Source organism: Pelodiscus sinensis, chromosome 8, assembly GCF_052426305.1.
Source record: "Pelodiscus sinensis isolate ZL-2025 chromosome 8, ASM5242630v1, whole genome shotgun sequence".
NCBI classification, from domain to species: Eukaryota; Metazoa; Chordata; order Testudines; family Trionychidae; genus Pelodiscus; species Pelodiscus sinensis.
Genome location: NC_143059.1, coordinates 1,944,619 through 1,963,845, shown reverse-complemented (window position 1 = coordinate 1,963,845; position 19,227 = coordinate 1,944,619). Strand labels below are relative to the sequence as shown.

At 46.5% G+C, this 19,227-nt stretch overlaps 2 protein-coding genes across 6 annotated transcripts in view; both read right to left on the bottom strand.

Moving 5' to 3' along the window:
* Positions 1-518: 518 nt before the first annotated feature.
* On the bottom strand, positions 519-6,270 carry POFUT4 (protein O-fucosyltransferase 4). Its single transcript, XM_006135925.4, has 3 exons — positions 5,528-6,270; positions 4,113-4,738; positions 519-1,722 (listed from the first exon to the last, which is right to left on the bottom strand). The coding sequence occupies exons 1-3, from the start codon at positions 6,236-6,238 to the stop codon at positions 1,569-1,571; spliced, it is 1,491 nt and encodes a 496-aa protein (XP_006135987.3). The 5' UTR covers positions 6,239-6,270; the 3' UTR covers positions 519-1,568.
* A 6,795-nt stretch (positions 6,271-13,065) lies between these two features.
* The window catches only part of SEC24C (SEC24 homolog C, COPII component), a 108,268-nt gene continuing 102,106 nt past the window's right edge, over positions 13,066-19,227 (bottom strand). For all 5 annotated transcript variants that reach the window (XM_075935700.2, XM_075935697.2, XM_075935695.2 and 2 more), the window contains 3 exons: positions 18,645-18,836; positions 17,818-17,907; positions 13,066-15,246 (listed from right to left, as the gene is read on the bottom strand). In XM_075935700.2, coding sequence (XP_075791815.1) covers positions 15,106-15,246; positions 17,818-17,907; positions 18,645-18,836 — 423 coding nt within the window. In that variant the 3' untranslated portion in view covers positions 13,066-15,105. The remainder of the gene's footprint in view (positions 15,247-17,817; positions 17,908-18,644; positions 18,837-19,227) is intronic.

The window sequence follows — 19,227 nt, the reverse complement described above, 5'->3', positions numbered from 1 at the left end:
CTTTCAAGCCTAATCCCTTGCAGAAGTCATATCAGAAATGGCTATTAGTTCTGAGACCTTATGGAGTACATGCATGGTCTTGCTAAATTGTTGGAAGACTTAGGGAAGTAGATGATTTGTAGGCACCCAAGGAAAAAAAAGATGAAAATGTAAAGAATACAAGTTCATTAAACAAATCATGCTAAATTTGTGTGTGTGATTGAATACCAAGTTTAGCTGCTAAATAAAAAGCAGAAGATGGAACATATTTCCATTTTAGTAAGGCATCTTATATGGTTCCATGTAGCAGTCCATTGAAGACAGATTATTTTGGAGAAATGGATTAAAATTCTCTATTGATCAATTGAAAAATAGTATATAAAATTAATTAAAAAAGAGAAAGATAACTGCAAAGAAGCACATCTATGAAGGATTAATCAACTGTAAAAACCAGACAGCAAAGGTATACTGCCTATAGGCACAAAACAGCACTTGGTCACCATAATGGATGTTAAATGAAACAAGCCAACAATACAATATTATTGTAAAAGAGGTTGTATTAATAACAGTAATAAATGTAAATCATTCCACTGTCAACAGCCCCATGGGTATGGTTTAATTCTGAATATTGTAGTTTAAAAAACACAAACAAGAGAGGGTTTAGAAGAAAGTGACATGAAGACTTCATGATTTTTGAAAATGAGATCTTTAAGAGGATGCTTAGGAAGCTGGATAGGTTGACTAGAGAAAAGACTGAGGGGAGATATGCTAGATGTCTACAAATAGGTTAAAGGGATATTCAAATACCAGTTGTCATTTGTTCATGGGTGGGAGTAGAAATTGCACATTTCTTTCCATATCCTAATTATGAGATTTACAGGAGTAAGAAATATCAAATTTGAAGTGGTTTTTGCCAAGACCACTAAGACTGTCATCATTTAACAAAAGAGACCATTGTCTGATAGAGGAGTGGGGAAGGGAAACATGTACTATGAAATATACTATGTTGGAGGCATATTCACTAGAGGAGGGAATGCTTATCGCTGAAGTTTCATAAGGCATAACCTCTCTCCCCAGAAATTAATATAATTTCTTCACTGGAAAAATTACATATTTATAAAAAACCAGGCATTTACCAGTATCCCTGATTTTAAAAAACACCATCTTAATAGGAGGGATAAGTGCCTGGAGAAATGCCTGAATAATACTGAATACGTGCAATTAAATTCCCTGAAACAGCTTAGGATACTTCAGTTCAGCTTGATCAGATCTCTGATCCAAGTCATCTGGCACTAACTGTAATACCTTTTTGGTCAGAAGGAAATAACACTGAAAGCACAAAAAGACTGAATTCTTCTCTGACCCCAGAAGATGGTGCCTCTAGGACAGGGATGGAAATCCATTGCTGAGGTGGTGTATATGTAGGGTGAATGCAAGCCTGATCAGAGACTGACTGTCCTCAGATTCCATGAAAGGAAGGCCTCCAAAGCTGAGCAATTCCTCTTGCGTTTTGAGACTGAGTCTTCGGAGACAGGTAAAAGTCCCTTCCCTCCCAGCCTTCTGGGCAACACTGAACCAAGTGCCCATGACTATGATCCATGCTGTCTGGTCCTCTTCAGGAAGATCTCATGCATATAATCCCAAAATCTTCCCTGATGAGTCTCATTGTGGTGAATCATGGCAGTGAGAGCCTCACCCTGGTCAAGACTCTGCCAATAATCCTGAAGCCACATCTCCTTCCAGCTGAAATACAGAAGAGGGAAAGCATAACAAGCCATTATTAAGAGGGGGAGACTGAAGCTGAACACTAGGACTGAATTCCTCTCTCACTTAAAAGGGGACTATGAAGATGAAAGGAAGTTTATTAAAGATTAGAAGTACTGAGCTACTGCAGGCACACACTCTCTCTCTCTCTCTCTCTCTCTCTTAGTGATTCTTAAGATTTTTCTAATAGTGACCCCTTTCACTAAGCAAGTCTCTGAATGTGCCTCCACCCTCTTGATATATTACAAACACATTTTAATATGTAACACTATTTTAAGAGCTTAATTTATCATACATTTTATTGAATTGTTGTTATGGGCAGCCAAGGTATTTGTAACTAGTTAAGTTTAATACTGCAAAAAGATATGAAGAAACATTGTCAATAGCACTTTTCAAAGCAGACTGAATGCCCCCTTTCCACCCTTATTTCAGTTCAATCCTATTGCTTTGCAATGTAGATGCAGACCTACTGGACTCACATTCTGGGAGTCCACTAAGGCTGTGTCTACATTGCGAATTGGGGGTTCAACAATTTCTATTCTATGAAAGGTCTTCAGGCAACAGAGCCAAGCCAGCATCTTTCAACAGCATTAAATTCAATGTACTTATGATTAAAAAGATAAAATTATACCAAGTATGGCTGTACATACAAGCCTTACCCATATACCTATCTCATAGACCTGCAAAGGACCTTGAGAAGTCATCAAGCCTAGTCCCACACCCTCATGGCAGGACCAAGTGCCATCCCTGACAGATTGGCCCCCTCAAGGATTGAACTCACAACCCTGAGTTTAGGAGGCCAATGCTCAAACTATTGAGCTATCCCTCCCCCTCACATCAGAGAGTAAAGTAATAGGGTATTAGCTCTTTAAATGGTTTCAGAGTATTCTTGCTGTTATGTATGCTCGGAAGTTATCTGATCCTGCCAGGGCAGCTATCTATCTATCTAATCTATATATATATATAAAAAAACCTCCAAAATACCAAATTCCATATACATTAAGTTATTAGGAGATCTATTAACTAAAATCAATTAAGGTAAAGCAGCAGTGTGTCCTTTTTAGAAAGTAAGTCTTTTGATATTTGAATCATTCTGCTTTGGCAACAGAAATTTTCAGTATAAGGTCATGGGCCAAGTACAGCCAATGTCTTTAGTGGCTGGAAGGTTTTACTATCTGATGGTCCACTCAGACCTAAGGGGTAGGTGTCTACAACACAAAAAACATCATGAAAAATTTCTGACATCTTACTAGCCAAATTAGCAGAAATACAAAGGACTAAATGGACTATGAATTGGAAATGTTCCTCATTACTAGAAGTGATTGCTTAAGAACAGATTGGAGGTTACACTTCTGGTAAAGTTGAAGGAAGCTTACACCTGAGACTTTATGGCTGTTGCTTCCATGTAAAGGGTGTCACACATTTCAGAAATACTGTACATAGAATCATAGAACACTAGAACTCGAAGGGACCTCGAGGTCATCAAGTCCACTTCCCTGCCCTCACATCAGGACCTAGAACCATCTAAGACATTTTTCAGGGTTGGTCATCTAACCTGCTCTTAAATATCTCCAGAAATGGAGATTCCACAACCTCCCTAGGCAATTTATTTCAGCGTTTAACCACCCTGACAGGTAGGAAGTTTTTCCTAATGTCCAACCTAAACTTCTCTTGCTGCAGTTTAGGCCCATTGCTTCTTATCAAATGTGAACCGTTAATAACTACTGTGAATGGTTATCCAGCCAATTATGCACCCACCTTACAGCAGTCCCATCTAAGATGTGTTTGCCCAGCTTATTTATAAGAAGATCCTGAGACCGTATCAAATGCCTTACTAAAGTCTGGGTATACCACATCCACCACTTCTCCCTTATCCACAAGGCCCGTTATCCTATCAAAGAAAGCTATCAGATTGGTTTGACAGGATTTGTTCTTTACAAATCCATGCTGGCTGTTCCCTATCACCTTATTATCTTCCAGATGTTTGCAGATGAATTCCTTAATTACTTGCTCCATTATCTTTCCTAGCACAGAAGTTAAACTGACTGGTCTATGTTGCCTGGGTTGTTCTTATTTCCCTTTTTAGAGATGGGCACTAGATTTGCCCTTTTCCAGTCTTCTAGAATCTCTGCTGTCTTCCATAATTTTTCAAAGACGACAGCTAAAGGCTCACATAACTCCTCTATCAGCTCCTTGGTTATTCTAGGAGCATTTCATCAGCCCTGGTGACTTGCAGACATCTAACTTTTCTAAGTGATATGTAGTTTGAGACGCATTTAGGAATCCTTCAGCATCAAAAGCATTATGCAAACCTGCATTAACTAGGCCTTTTAAAACATGATTTTGCAAAAGCAACATTCATACAATACCTGTCTCCTTCAGGGATGTCCTCAATGTTTCCAAAGCCAGGCACTGGCATGGGGCATCCCATGTGTGTGACCTGAGCTATGTGGGGTTCAGGAGCAGGTACTTTCCCACGAGATTTCTTATGAGCTCTCTCAGCATCAATTCTTATGTTCTCTCTGTCACAGACGAAACACTCGAAGGCATTCAGGTAATTAGGCAAAGTCATGTCATTCACTCCCCACTCACGCCTCTCCATAGTCTCCAGCAGAAACTTGTTTGTAATGCCTCCCGGCTTCTTATACTCTAGGTATTTCAGATACTCCTCTTCATTCTGGTCCAGGAAATTAAGGAACTCTGCTAGCTCTTGGGGGCTTCCAAAATCATCCACAAGAATGATGGAGTGGTTATCAGGCATCCAGTCCCGCACCGAGGGGGAACCTCGGTATACAGGGATGGCGCCCAAATGCATTGGACGCCACAGCTTCTCGGTCATGTAGTCATTGCAGATGGCATTCTCCATGGCAAGGTGAAACTTGTACCTGGAGATAAAGTTCATGAATTCAGAATCCTCTGTGGTGGCTGTAGAGGTGTCCCTCAGCCTCTCACTGGGAAGCTCTCGGTTATTCAGGCATTTACCATAGGAGTCTACCTAAAATAGTAATAATCATCTTTACAAAAATAATTTCTCACATCTCTTGGGATAAAGGATAGAAATGCACCCTGCTCTTACCAATGGTGGAAAGTAGGGGTGCAAAATCCCGGTTAATCAGTTAACCGCTTAAACCTTAGGTCGACAATGTTTAACTCGACATAATGTTTAACTGGTTAATCGACTAACTTGGGATCTGAGCTGGGGATTGCTCGTGCTCAGCAAGAGCACCCCTAGCATGCAGGCTACGGTCCTCAGACCTGCACTTGTGCTGGCTGCTGGCACCCAGCCCTGTGCCTGGTTTGGGCTTCTGCCGGCTCCCTGACGAAACTGGAGCAGCCCGTAACTGTGGTGAGCCCTGTGGGACTGGAGCACCCAGTGTGCAGAGCTGCTCCAGCCCACACCTGTTAAGTGAGACCGGCAAGCGTTACGTGTTTAGGGGGATTCCTACCAGTTAACTTTCATATTCCTAGTGGGAAGCAGAGTGACAGGGCTGGAGGCAGAGCACTTCGCACCCCCCCACTGTGCAGTCCCAATCCCTGCTGTCAGCCCCCGCAGCCACTTGGGGAAGGGGTGCATGGGGGCGGCTGTCCCCGGCGCTGCACCCCGAGGGAGGCCCTGACCCGTGTGTACAGATGTTAAGGCGCGAAACACTCTGCTGCACCACGCGCTTCCCAGCCCGGGCACCCCAAGCCTTTCTGCCCCCCTCGGGCACGCGCGGGGGCGGGGCCCCCCTCGGGCACGCGCGGGGGCGGGGCCCCCCCTCGGGCACGCGCGGGCGGGGCTCACCGGGATGTGCCGCATGAGCTGGCGCACGTAGCGGTCGCGGTCGGAGGGCACGTCGCAGTGCGACTGCAGGTAGAGCACGGGCGCGTAGCCCCGCCGCCGCCAGCGCTGTCGCTCGGCCAGGGGCGGCGCGGCGCGGCGCAGGTAGGCGGGGCCGGGCAGCCACTGCAGGCTGAGCGGCAGGTCGGCCTCCCGCCGGAAGGTGGCGCTGTGGTTGAAGAGGCGGATGCCGGGCGCGTGCGACAGCAGGTAGTTGTTCATGGGCGACTCCTCGTGGAACAGCGCCCAGCTCTGGTGCGCGCGGCGCGGCAGCGGCGCCTCGTAGGCGCGGAAGTCGGTGCCGTAGAAGAGCAGCGCGGCCGTGCGCCGATGGGCCGCCACGTGCCGCCGCCGCGTCACCAGGCAGGAGCTGCGCGCGCAGTCGACGCGCTCGGTGTCGCCCGGGAAGTGCGGGAAGAGGCCCGCGCTCCACCACAGCAGGATGGGCAGCGCCCGGTTGGGGCGCGCGTCGCCGTTCCCGGGGCCGCGGTACGAGGCCGCGCCCACCGCGCCGAACGCCGCCCGCGGCAGCCCGGTGCTGGGCTCGAACGGGGAGCGGGGCTCGGGCTCCCAGTCGCCCGCCGCCAGCGCCGCGCCGCACGCCAGCGCCAAGCCCGCCGCCAGGCAGCAGCGCAGCCGGCAGGCCCGGCCCGGCCCGCCGCCCCGAGCGCCCATGGCCGGCGGCTCCGCTCGCGCGCCTAGCCCCGCCCCAGCCTCGCGCGCCGCCTAGCCCCGCCCCCAGCCCCAGCCTCCCGCCCCGCGCGCCGCCTAGCCCCGCCCCCAGCCTCCCGCCCCGCGCGCCGCCTAGCCCCGCCCCAGCCTCCCGCCCCGCGCGCCGTCTAGTCCCGCCCCCAGCCTCCCGCCCCGCGCGCCGCCTAGCCCCGCCCCCAGCCTCCCGCCCCGCGCGCCGCCTAGCCCCGCCCCCAGCCCCAGCCTCCCGCCCCGCGCGCCGCCTAGCCCCGCCCCAGCCTCCCGCCCCGCGCGCCGTCTAGCCCCGCCCCCAGCCTCCCGCCCCGCGCGCCGCCTAGCCCCGCCCCAGCCTCCCGCCCCGCGCGCCGCCTAGCCCCGCCCCCAGCCTCCCGCCCCGCCCGCCGTCTAGCCCCGCCCCCAGCCCCAGCTTCCCGCCCCTCCCAGAGGCGGGGCTGGGGCTGGGGCTGGGGCGCGCGCTAGCGGTTGCCAGTCCCTGGCGGGCCGTTGGGCGCCCCACTGCCAGTCCCTGCCCGGGCGGGAAGTGAGGCGGCTCCCCCTCCTGTGTCCTTGAGCCCGGCTGTGCGCGCTGCGCCCGCCTGGAGACAGGCCCGGGCCGGCTCTGCCGATGCCCAGTGTCACGCAGGGATCGACCCGAGATCACAGCGCTTCGGCCGGAGCTGACTGGCGTGTCACGTGCCATCTCCTGCCCTGTGCCTGGGAGCTGCCCCCCCTTGCTGTGCCGGGGAGGGGCAGTGATGGCAAAGCCCCCCCCCCCCCGTATCCTACCCCCACAGGCAGAGAGGGGCTGCAGCAGGACGTGGGATGGAGCTTGCTGGCTGCTTTCAGGGCAGAGGGGAGCCTGCCTTAGCCCCCCCCGCACCACCAGGCAGGAGCCCCCTGAGGTAAGCAGTGACCAGTGAGAGCACACACCCTGAGTCCTGAACCCCCTGTACATCCCGGCATCCACACTTTCCCAGAGCCTGCATAGAGAACCCCTCTGACAGCCCCACGTTCAGCTCAGAGCCCCTCCTGCACTCCCACTTCCTTAATCCAAGACCAGAGCCTCTACCCCAACCTGCTGCCCCTGCCTGGTGAAAGTGTGGGAGGATGGAGGGAAGGAGGATGGAGTGAGCAGTGGCAGGGGGCACAAAGGAGGCAGGGCAAGGGGGTTTGAGGTAGATCTTGGGCTGCACTTAAATTCAAAAAGCAATCTCATGCTTAAAAAGGTTGGAGACCACTGCACTAGAGAAACAGTAATACTAACCTAACCCCTTGGTTCAGCAAGCTCTCCGGTCAGAGTGCAACCACCTCTTAGGGAGGCAGAGTCCCCACTTCACCCAGCACTGCAGGGGTCATAAGGGTTAGCCTTAGACTGTTATGCAAAAGAGGGAGGGCTGAAATTGGTCATTAAGAGTTAGCAGGCTAGCACATGTTACAGTCTCTATCTGTGGGGAGCTATTTTTTAAACCGGCTCCCCTCATGGAGCAACTTACACCTGCCACCCTGCCCTGCTGCCTATGTATCATAGGCAGCGTGGCAGGGGGGCCCCCTGGGAATGGGGCCACAGAGTGTACTGGCTGCCAGCTTTGCCCCAGGGACTATTGAATAGTTGTGTAACTGCTAAAAATTGACGTGGTTACGTGATTATTCAATATGCGGTATCTAACATCCCTACACAGCAGGGAATGGCCATAGGAAAAAAAGCACAAAAGGATACTGGAAGCTCCAGAACAAAGTGGTGCCTGACAGGAGATTTTGCAAGTGACAAATGATGTTGCCAGGCGCTGTGAGATACATACCCACAGTGCATTACTCCCACTGTCCACGGGAGAGTTAAACATGTAGACACAGTCCATTGCTTGAGGGAACAAGCATAAACATGCTTTGGCAACTCTTTTTTGGTGATTTCTTCATGTTGACATGAGTTTCTTCTACAAGACTAATAAATTAATGTAGTATGTCCAATAAAAAGACTGGTACAGAACAGCCAATCAGCTCTTTTTATAAATATGTTAATGCAAGAAAAAGTTAGCAGCCCATTCCAGCCCTATGATTCTATGATAACAATCTGTAACCCATTTCAACTTTCCTCCAGCCTTTTCCGCTATGACAGGAGAGGTGTTAATGGGTCATTTCCCTGGAATGGGCCCTTGAAATGTGTTAACTACTTATGCTAAACAATGTATTCCACCTATTTTGCTGTCTCAGAGAAAGTGGGTCTGGCCCACGAAAGCTCATCACCCAATAAACCATCTTGTTAGTCTTTAAAGTGCTACATAGTCCTGCTTTTTGTTAGGGGTAGCCCTGTTAGTCTGTAACTAAAAAAAAAAAAAAAGTAAACAACAATGGTTCTGTAACTTCATTTGCATATTCGCATTATGGCACTATTTCAAAACAGCCCTATTTTGAAAAAAGAAACGCTGTCTAGACACGGTTATTTTGAAAGAAAACCCTTCTTCCGAAATAACTAGTAAACCTCATAAGAGGAGGAATAAGGGTTATTTCAGAAGAAGCATTTTCTTTTGAAATAACCGCGTCTAGACAGCATTTCTTTTTTTCGAAATAGCACTATTTCAAAATAGCGCCATAACGCAAATATAGCACAGGAAATTCAAATCCGCGCTTCATTTGTAATTTTGCTCAGTTGCATTTGCATCCCTCTCTGGAAAGAGGGTGCAAGTGTAGACATACTCTTAGAGACTAACTAAAAATAGATAGACATACCCTATTGTGAGCTTTCGTGGGCACAGCCCACTTCATCTAGAAGTGGATTGTGCTCACGAAAGCTCGTATCACATCACTTATTTAGCTGTGACACCTGAGAACGTTTCCCAGAGTTGAAGAGCTCAGTGTAGCTCAAAGTATTGTCTCCCTTGTCAGACATTGGTCCAATGAAAGGTATTACCTCATCTTCCTTGTCTCTCTATTTTAAAGGTAACTTATTTAAGGTCAGTTTAAAAAAAAACCCCAGTGCTATCTCTTATCACTGAGGCCAAAACATAATGGGGATTTACTAAGGATGTCATTTTTATTGTTAACATCCACACTTACATAGGAGCAGCTGAAATTGTATAAAGAGTATTGCTCATGTTTCAGGATATACAACAACTGTATCTCAGGATAAGAGACTTTATCTGCTAGCAGTGGATTCTATAATTGTTTCTTACACTTTCCTCCAAAGCTGCCAGTACTGGCTGCCGTTAAAAGATAATGGATTAGAGCAGTGATACTCAGATTGAGCCTCCTGAGTGTAGTACGGAGCTCCTGTGGCTCTTTGCAACACATTATATAGAAACACTGATATTATTATCCAATCTAAGTTATTAATCAGGATGTTTTTACTATGTTATTAACCAACATAATTGATAAGATACTTGATCATTTATGGGAGAATAATTTTTATATTTATGCACTTTCCCATCCTATTGTTTAATACTATAGTCAAAGAAACAGTGAATTCACATTATTGTGGCTTTTTTTGGTAATGATCACTAATTTGACTCCTAACTAGAGTGTCTGATATGGGTGAGCAATAATTTTTTACGTGGGGGGGCACTCCACAAATTTGGAAACTAGTCAAAGGCTGTACTCTTCCATATTAATGGAGCAGGTGCAGGGTCTGGGATGGAAGTTGGATGCAGAAGGGAGCTTGCAGTAAAGGATTGGGGTGCAGGAGAGGGAGTTTGGGTGAAGGAGGCAGTTGTGACCTGGGTTAGGGGAACTAGGGTGCAGGAGGGGGTGGAGGGGTTTGGGCTGTGACCTAGGGCAGGAGGGGGTTTTACCTTGAGGCAGGAGACTGGGGGTGGAGGATATGGGTGCAGGAGGGGGGCAGAGGGTTTGGGTTTTGTGGGGTAGGGATGAAGGGAGGGGTAAAGGGTCTGGGTTGTGAAATGGGGCAGGGGATTGGGGTGCAGGATCTGGAAGCTGATATGGGGATAGGAGGGAGCAGAGGGCAAAGGGTTGGGATGCCACAGGCAGGCTCTGGCTGGGAGACTTACTTGCTTGACTCCCAGCCAGCAGCCTTCCCAAGCAGACTCCCTGCCCGACCTGCCCTGGCTGCAGGGCCATGTGGTTTCTGAACAGCTAGAAACCTGAGGGAAGAAGGGGAGGGTGCTTCTCAAGCTGCCTGTTAACAGTGTGCAAACCCTTTCCTCCCTCTGAAGGGCTCATAGCTGTTCAAACAGCCCTGCGATGTTCTCTTTCATCAGCAGCGTGGAGGGGGTAGGCAGGGAGTTTGTGAGCCGGCATAATCTGACACAATGAGGAAAACAAATGGTTACATTATAACAAGCAATGCTAGTTTAGGCAGAGGTCCATCACTTTCTCGAATGCTTTGCTTAGGTTAAGAGAGAGGTTTGATAAAGTATTAGTAGCCAGGAAACTTTAAAGAACGGAGGTACCAGTGGTAGATTTAAAAGTGAGAGAAAGTACGAAGGGCAAAGATTTTTCACAAGGAAGACTGACCTCATAATCAGTTAAGAGACACAAGGTGACTGAGGTGATGTATTTTATTGGACTTTGGTGGTGAGAGACAAGTTGGCCACTTGAATTTGTGCAGGAACACTGACAATCTAATGTAAGATTGTCAGTGTTCTTGCGGAAATACTATGATGCTCCTGCTTGGGAAAAAGCCCTCTTGCGCAAATGCTTTTGCGCAAGAGGGCCAGTGTAGACAGGTAAAAACTATTTTGCGCAAAAAAGCCCCGATGGCGAAAATGGCGATCGGGGCTTTCTTGCGGAAAACCGCGTCTAGATTGGCACGACGCTTTTCCGCAAAAAGTGCTTTTGCGCAAAAGCATCCATGCCAATCTAGACATTATTTTCAGCAAATGCTTTTAACGGAAAAACTTCCGTTAAAAGCATTTGCAGAAAATCATGCCAGTCTAGATGCAGCCAATAGGTTAGAAAGAAAAGACCACATAGTTTAAGCCTCTGAGGTTTTGATACAAATAAGTGATGAGCAAAAAGAAAGGGAGAAACTCATGGATGGGGAGATTATAGGGCTTGTCTACACCCAAACTGGAACCTGCATTCCTCCCTAAGGTCATGTCTCCTTTCCATGTGTCGCAGGATATATACCTGCCGGTTTTCTTTCCTAAGTCCCACAGCTCCCCCAAGGAGCAGGCTTTGCACTCCCTCGACGCGAAAAGGGCACTGGCGTTTTATATTGATAGAACCAAGCCTTTTCGCAAGACTTAACTGTTTATTGCTTATGCGGACCAGATAAAAGAGATGCCAGTTTCAGCCCAGAGGATGTCAGGGTGGATATCATCCTGCATCCGGGAGTGCTATGCTCTTGTACATAGGGAGCCTTCTCGCCTGTCAGCTCACTCCACAAGGCCCACGCATAATCTGTTGCCTTTGGGGCCCACGTCCCGATCCTTGAGATCTGTTGGGCAGCCACGTGGTCCTCCGCCCATATGTTTACAGAGCATTATGCTCTCACCCAGCAGGCATAGGAGGACTCTGTTGGGTTCCCTCCTGTGAACACATAAGGGGACATGGTCGAGTGACACACAGTGTCACAGATATGTAACTTGTTCTGTGGGGTTCTGTTTTCAGTTATGCATTAAAGTTCTTGTTGCGCTTTATGTCGGAGTGAGGTTTTGGTGGTTGACTCCGACCCCGCCTCCAGGGTGGGGGTAGCTGGGTAGTCACCTACTTTGAATGGATGAGCAATCACTCGAAGAAGAAAACAGGGTTACTTACCTGTAACTGTTGTTCTTCGAGATGTGTTGCTCATGTCCATTCGATCCCCCTCCCCCCCACACACCTCCCCTGCGTCAAAGTTCCAGCAAGAAGGAACTGAGGAGGGGGAGGGCCGGCAGGGTACTTATGCTCCGCTATAGCGGTGCCCCTCCAGGGGGTGACCTGCCAGCCCGACAGGTACCACTGGGGAAAAAAGCTTCAGGGAACCGTGCACGCGGCACGCATGCACCTACTTTGAATGGACACGAGCGACATCTCGAAGAACAATAGTTTGTGCTTACGCCATTTCCTTTTCATAATTCCATCCATTCATTGCACTGATGCAAAAATCACAGCTAAGTATATTTAAGATAGTTGATTCAGCTAGGCAATTTCCATAAACACAAAGGGGTAATATCACAGAATTCCTGCAGGCACAATTTATTCCAGATAATTAATGCACAACCCATCGCTCAGCAGTGATTTTTTTGACAAATATAGGAACATGCCCTCTAACAGAATGGAATCTCTCCAGAAAATCTCATGGCAAACTAAACACTGATAGGTATTTAGCAACCATTGTCTTGTTTTCATATACAGATTACTGAAAAGATCATTTTTATCAGTATTAAATGTTCATTATCTGTTTCAGGCTGCAGACAAGTGTGTAAGAGAAAGGAGATTCACACTGAAGTGCAATGCACAGATTTCAAGTTTAGCCTAAACTGGTAAGAGTGCTGTTGCCAACTGTTTAATTAGAACTTTATTATTGGATTCAAAGAAAAAAAAGTAATTCTACCATTTTAACAATGGGATAGTTAGAGAAAAATGGGATCCTTGAGAGTCTAACTGTAGCTAATATGGTCTTAAAGTATCAACTAGAATGGGTATGGAAATAAACCAAAATGGCGTTATAATTTAACCAAGCCATCTCAGAGAAAAGGGAATGTTCTTAGCAAAATAAAGATTCAGAAGGGGGTGGAAAGTTAAACATATCCAAACAGAAAATATTTAAAAAAATACAGAACTTGATTGACAGCTGGTTGGATTGTGATCACTCACCTAAAACCCCAGCCCTTTCCTTTCCTCCCTCTTCCCCTGCCCCAAAATACAAGGTTTGGAAAAATAATCAGCAGTGTTTATTTACTAACAATGACATAAAATACATCTTAATATATTTATTTCTTTACAAATTAAAAGATGCATTGGAAAAAACAAGAGTGAAGAAAATGAAAGATTCACGTACGAACTTATTTTCCTCTCATGTTAATACTAGAAATTAGTTTTGTGGAAGTCTGTGGTTGCCAAACATTGTATTCCTGGGAAGCTCTCTTCTTCAGTTAAAAAATCCTCTATATTTTTGGTTGGATGCAGTGTGTAGGGTAAAAAAATGTCAGCCACATACATACAAAAATGCTGAAGAATTGTCTACTACATCTTCAAGGGGTTTCTCCATTAGAGTTCTTTTATTCCCCTTTGTATGTAGTGATAAGAGGGAAGACAAACTAGTGGCAGTAGAGGAAAAGCAGATTTACACACATTATAGGTCATGGGATTAAAACCACAAAGCCTTTTTTTTTGTTTTTAAACAAAATAGGTCTTATGTACAAGGACCCTATTTTGAAAACTGAAGTCCAGCTAAAACATGTCGTCTAACTGCATCCAATCTATTCACCCATTATTCTGCAAATTCTCTCATTTCTCTCATCTTCAGTGCTGCTGCTCCCTCACTAAATCCTGGGTTTTGCAAAAGCTCTGTCAGTGTTTATAGTAAATTATTCTCCTTTCAAAAATTAATGAACAAGCCCTTAGAATTTGGAATCTGATTTAGACTCATTGCTCCCCTTTGCAGGCATCTTCTCTTCCATCCTTACAGATGGAGAGTCAGAGTGGCTTACCATAAAATCGATGGGTTATCTCACTGAGGTATTTTAGGTTAATGAACAGGCTTATAAAAAGTTTGTATGCAGACGCATTGGTAGGTAGAATGGGGGCATAAGCAGTGCTGAAAAATATTCTTTCCACTGGCACCTTCCCAATAACTGAGGTCAGGTACTTGATATTACCTTCTGCAGTGCAGTTGAAACTATTTTTGCATCCCCTTCCTTGCACTCTGCAGTACAGAACAGCCTCAAGCTTGCACCAATAAAATCCTTGCTTATTTGCCATGGAGTTTGCACTAGTCTGAACAGAAAACAGCCACCTTGCCACTCAGCTCCTGTTCCCTACAGCCGTGTCACCTTGCTAAAAATATTTCCTATTTAAACTGAAACAGGGAGGAGGGTATGAACACCATGAATAAGACAGTGTAGGTAGGTTCCAACAAAACAAGTCAATGAAAAGAGGCCATAGAACAGGGAAGGGGGTAAGACGATGCTACACAGAAAAACAAGACAGGAGAGGTTGCTTGCCCAAGGAATAAAAGGTAGTTGCGTGGGTGCCATTCATGCCAATAGAAGGCACTGGTTTTACCCTCTCTCCCATTTACAATTATTTATTCTACTACATTTCTGCACCGCAACTCTTACTACAGTAGAGATGTAGAAAGGATTTGTCCTGCTAGCCCCTGGCTCACAGCTCAGTTGATGATTTTTTTTTTCAAATCAAGACAGGGCCACAAGCTGCAGTGTGTGTTCTGCATGTATTTTCCCCTAAGCTAGGAAGGGGATTTAAAAGAAATGCGTAAGTGCTCCAACTCTCACCAATCTGGCTGGGTGACCTGCCTCCTGACCTCCCCCACCTGGCTCCTCTTTACTCTTGGAGCATGCGCGCGCGCACACAAACACACAGCAACGACTAGTATTTCTGAAGAGTTATCGCTTTTTCACCCAATGCTGAATCATGTACAGTAAACTGAGAAACTACATTCATTACAACAGGGTTAGCGAGCATAGGGGGGTAGATCCTTGCTAAGTACAGGAAAAAACTTTGAGACAGGTAAAAGACCTGGGTTCAATGACCTTTTTTCTGCCCTTGCCAGGAAGTTTTGCATCTCAAATGGGGCTGGGAGAGGTTGAAAGGATCTCTGCTTAATGCAATGTGTATTAAAAATGATGGCATTGTACAGGTTTCTGGGTTGTCCTTCTTGAGGGAGCTAGGCCCTTGGAGCAGGTGGTTAGTTGAGATTGAAATGTCACTGCTGGAGTCCAGCACCACTCTCTCCTCTAGCTCAGTAGCTGCCGAATCTCCTTGTGCATGTGACAGAGGAAGTCCACATATGAAGCCCCCCCACTCATGCTTTTGTCCTCCACCAGGAAGTGTTTGAATAGCATCTCCAATTTGTCTTCTTGTTTCACAATTATTAGCTATAAGCAAACAAAAAAGATTTGAGTGTAAGTATCAGCTAATGATTCTGGTACATAAGACAACATCCAACTAATATAAGAATGTTGAGCAACTAAAATTTCCAGAACAAGAAATCACTGAAGCCACCTACTCAGAACATCTGAATTTCTGTGACTAAGGTTAACCTCAAGGAAGCGTAGTAGTATTATCGTGTCCAGGGTTGGCCACATGTTGTAGTGTTTCTAGAAATTCCAGTTTTGGCTAGGTAACCAGCAAAACTGAGGAATTCTACTTTTGATCAGTGGCCCAGTGAACAGAGCACAGGACTGAAAAAGTCAGGAGACCAAAGTTCCATTTCCTGGTTGGCTACTGTCTGACCTGAAGTCACTACACATTTGTTTTTCAAAAGCTTCAGAGGGGCAGGCAAGTTAGTCTGTACAGGATAAATTAAACAAGCAACAAACAGTCTGGTAGCACTTTAAAGACTAATATAACATGTAGATGGGATCATGAGCTTCCGTGGGCACAGCCCACTTCTTCAGTTTTCCTATCTGAACACAGGGACAGTGACTTTTAGTCACCTAACACAGTATTTTAAGATCTATGGACTACATCACGAACACACAAACTGAATAAAAATCCAAACTACAGGGGAAGTAAAGTAAAAAAAAACCCACAAAAACCTGTGTGGGGTCATGCAATATTAAGCCAGTTCTGATGAGCTGAACATCAGGACTTTCTACCATCACCAAGTAACAGCAGGGGTGCATTAGCATATGGTAGGAGGTGGCACAAGGTTGAAGGAAAAGCACCTGCAGCCACCTGACAAGTGCATCCCTAGCCCAACGTACTTCAGCTGTGCTACTAGCATTTGACTTCCTAATGTAGGTTTCTTTTCAGAAAGCCTTGTAAAGCTTTGCTGGGAGAGAAGCAGTAACACAGAGCCCTGCAAACCTGTGGCTATCTGCTTTATATCTGCATCCGCAGATGCGGTTATCTTTGGACCATGTTTGCAGATTGTGGATGGATGCAGATCCTAATTTAATATCTAGAGCCCTGTAAATATCCATGGACCATGTTTGTGGATACAAATTTTGTACGTGCAAGGCTTTAGTAATACAATGTATTTTGTCTCCACTACAGATACACAGCTGAAACAGGAATGTTATACACCCTCTTTCAAAATGCACTCTAGTTTTCCCCTTATGGACTGTGTGGAGCAAACAGGCCTTTCTGCCACTAACTGTATGACCCAATAGCTACTTCTGTATCTTCCTTTCTATTACACTACACCTACTCACACTGAGCACCCAGGTGTTTCTGATAGTACAGCATATAAAATTTAGCAGACCCAAGACTGGAGATCAAACACTGATAGAGGAACAGGCAGTCTCTCTGATGGGGTGAGGCTGTTTAAACTTGCCCTTTTCATCTTCCCTCCCAGCTTAGCTGTACTGGGTTTCTATCAACTTTTCATCTAGGAATCCTGACCTGTTTTTAAGAACAGAGCCTAATTCTTTTCTTTAAGTTCTGGACTGTAAGTTCTGCAGCTGAGCTGGAAGTAGAAGGGATGGCCTTTCCTTTTACACACCACTACTCTCACTGCTCCTGCAGCAGGGTTTCACAGGAAAATCATTGCTTCACCTCAGTGCGACTGATGAATAGCTTATACCATCACTATGAAATGTAGTCCAGTTACTTCTATGGGAATCACAATAATTTACTCAGTCTGACCCATACGACAATGTTTGTGGTGATGAGGACTCAGACATGTTCATTTGAAAGTTCACGTCTGGCTAGATCACTGCCATCTCCTTCAGGCTTCTAGTTCTAGCATCATATACTTATAGCTCTGCATATCCAGGTATCTGTGAATTATTTTTGTAGTTTGCAGCTTGGATGCAGTTACAAATTTTGTATCTGCACAGGGTTTTGCAGCATACGCTTGCTGGAAGGAGCAGCTGTCACTCAGTCCTCAATCACACTGCAGCAGCAATAGCCCACTGGGCATTCTGGAAATTGTAGTCTCCAGCCTGCTTGGACGGAGGAGAAAGCATGACTGCTCTTGTGCTGTGCTTGGTTCATTGCATGTGTTAGAGGGAAGTGCTGAATACAGGGGGACAGGATTGTAGCCTCTGCCCAAAAAAGGGAAGGAGAATTGGCAGGTGGTGGGAGGCTGCTAGTTAAAAGTAGGGGGCAGTTGACACAAGCCTTGTTTCCCTGTTGTGTGGTGACCTGTGGAGCTTTCAGTAGAGCCCTGCAAATCCAGACCTCCCCAAACAATGTATGCGGATTGCAGATCAGATGCCAACGGAAAGGGCTCTATATGACCACACCCACTGGACACCAGAAGAAAATAGAGCCCTGGCCTAATGTTAGTAGTAAATACAGTGAGCCAGAAACACAAGACAACACTATTATGCCACTATCTCACTGCCAACCACATACTTGAAATTAACCGATCTGAATCGGCAACTGAAGGCTGAGAACAGTTTAATTTTACAGATTATGGAAGTAGGATTGGTGTCACCTGCTCAGAAAAGGCAGGAGAGGGAGATTAAAGAGCCACAATTAGGGGCCACATTCTTTACCTTCATGTAGCGGGATCTTTGTGACTGGAACATGTCAATGATGGATCGCACTCTCTTCGAGAAAGAGTTTTCCAAGACTGGCAGGGTACTCTGTAAATGGGAAAGACCAGGCCCCCATTACACACACACAATTAGAGTCATGCCAATAACCAATTTTGCTTTCTTCATCATACAGGTTCAAGTCTAGGCCTTAAGGTCTGACTAGCTATTTGCAAGCCAAAAAATGTGTGAAGTCATTAGAAAGCCTTTTTATTAAAACTAGACTGCAGTCCAGGGAAGGAGTGGGCAAACTGCTTGTTCCTCCTTGGGGCCAAACTTACCAGGAAAAGCTAACAGGCACAGGAACTGAACTGCTAGGGAGCCAAGGGTCAAAGCAGGGTATAAATCTTATATACATATGCCCCTGGCCTGTCTCAGCCTCTCTCTGATTGGTCGGGGGGGTGAAGGTGAGGGGGGAGAGAGAGAAGACAGACGCTACTGTCGGTAACCCTCTTCCCATATTCCTCAAGAGGTGCAGTGGGACAACATCTGCCAAAGCCTGCTATGATTTCTAAATAAAAAACACCTCAGTCTCATGCACATGGCAGAAGGGGGACACTGTGGCACTATGCTGGCTACACAGCCAGCTTTCCCAGACTTGAAATCCGAATAGGGATACAAGGAGAGAGTTCTGAAGCTCACATTCATACCAGTTAAATCAAATGATTAAAATGTTCTTCCCCATGGGTGCTCAATGAGATTTTAGGATGACAGCTTTCTAAGCTGGATGTTCATTGCTCTGCTTATTGGAAGCCCTCCACATAGCCTGCTCCCCACATCCAGCTCACCAGAGTGCTGCTGATGCTGCTGAAGGACGATACTCCAAAGAGGTTCTGGATCAGGCTCTGCTGCACATTCACTCCTACCCACACAAAGATGTTCAGTCCATTCTCAAGCAGATACAGGTCACCCTTAGAGAGTCGCTCCTCAGAGTTCCGGATTGCAGCTGGCAAGGTGTCACTGTCAATATCTACTTTGCTCTGTTCAAATATTAAATGAATTGAACCGCTAGTTAGACATTCTTACCGTGTAACTTTTAGCTAGGAATTAAGTGTTGCAGAGCAAGAACTACACAGATGCCTGTAAGTCTTGTGAGCCACAGTGATTCCTGCCTCCAAAATCCTAAGGGGTTTTCAGTTTCTCTGACTCAGAAGGTACCTGCACATACCCCTCCTTCTAAAAAAAGGACATCAAATCATGTACCAATCTCCAAGTGGCATCAACTGGGAATGAACATCCTTCCTGTTGATTACCATGTGCAACAGATTGGAGAGGATTTCCTGCTAATGAGAACAGATGGGGCTCCTGGCTCTAGCAGCAATACTCTGTAATCCCAATTATGAACACTGGATGGGAGTGCATTCTGTAGCC

Coding starts and splice junctions, on each gene's coding strand:
- POFUT4 (XM_006135925.4), bottom strand. CDS start 6,238: ATGGGCGCTCGGGGCGGCGGGCCGGGCCGGGCCTGCCGGCTGCGCTGC. Junction 4,739..5,527: donor AGCTCATGCGGCACATCCCG/GTGAGCCCCGCC, acceptor TTACTATTTTAG/GTAGACTCCTATGGTAAATG. Junction 1,723..4,112: donor GACATCCCTGAAGGAGACAG/GTATTGTATGAA, acceptor TCTGTATTTCAG/CTGGAAGGAGATGTGGCTTC.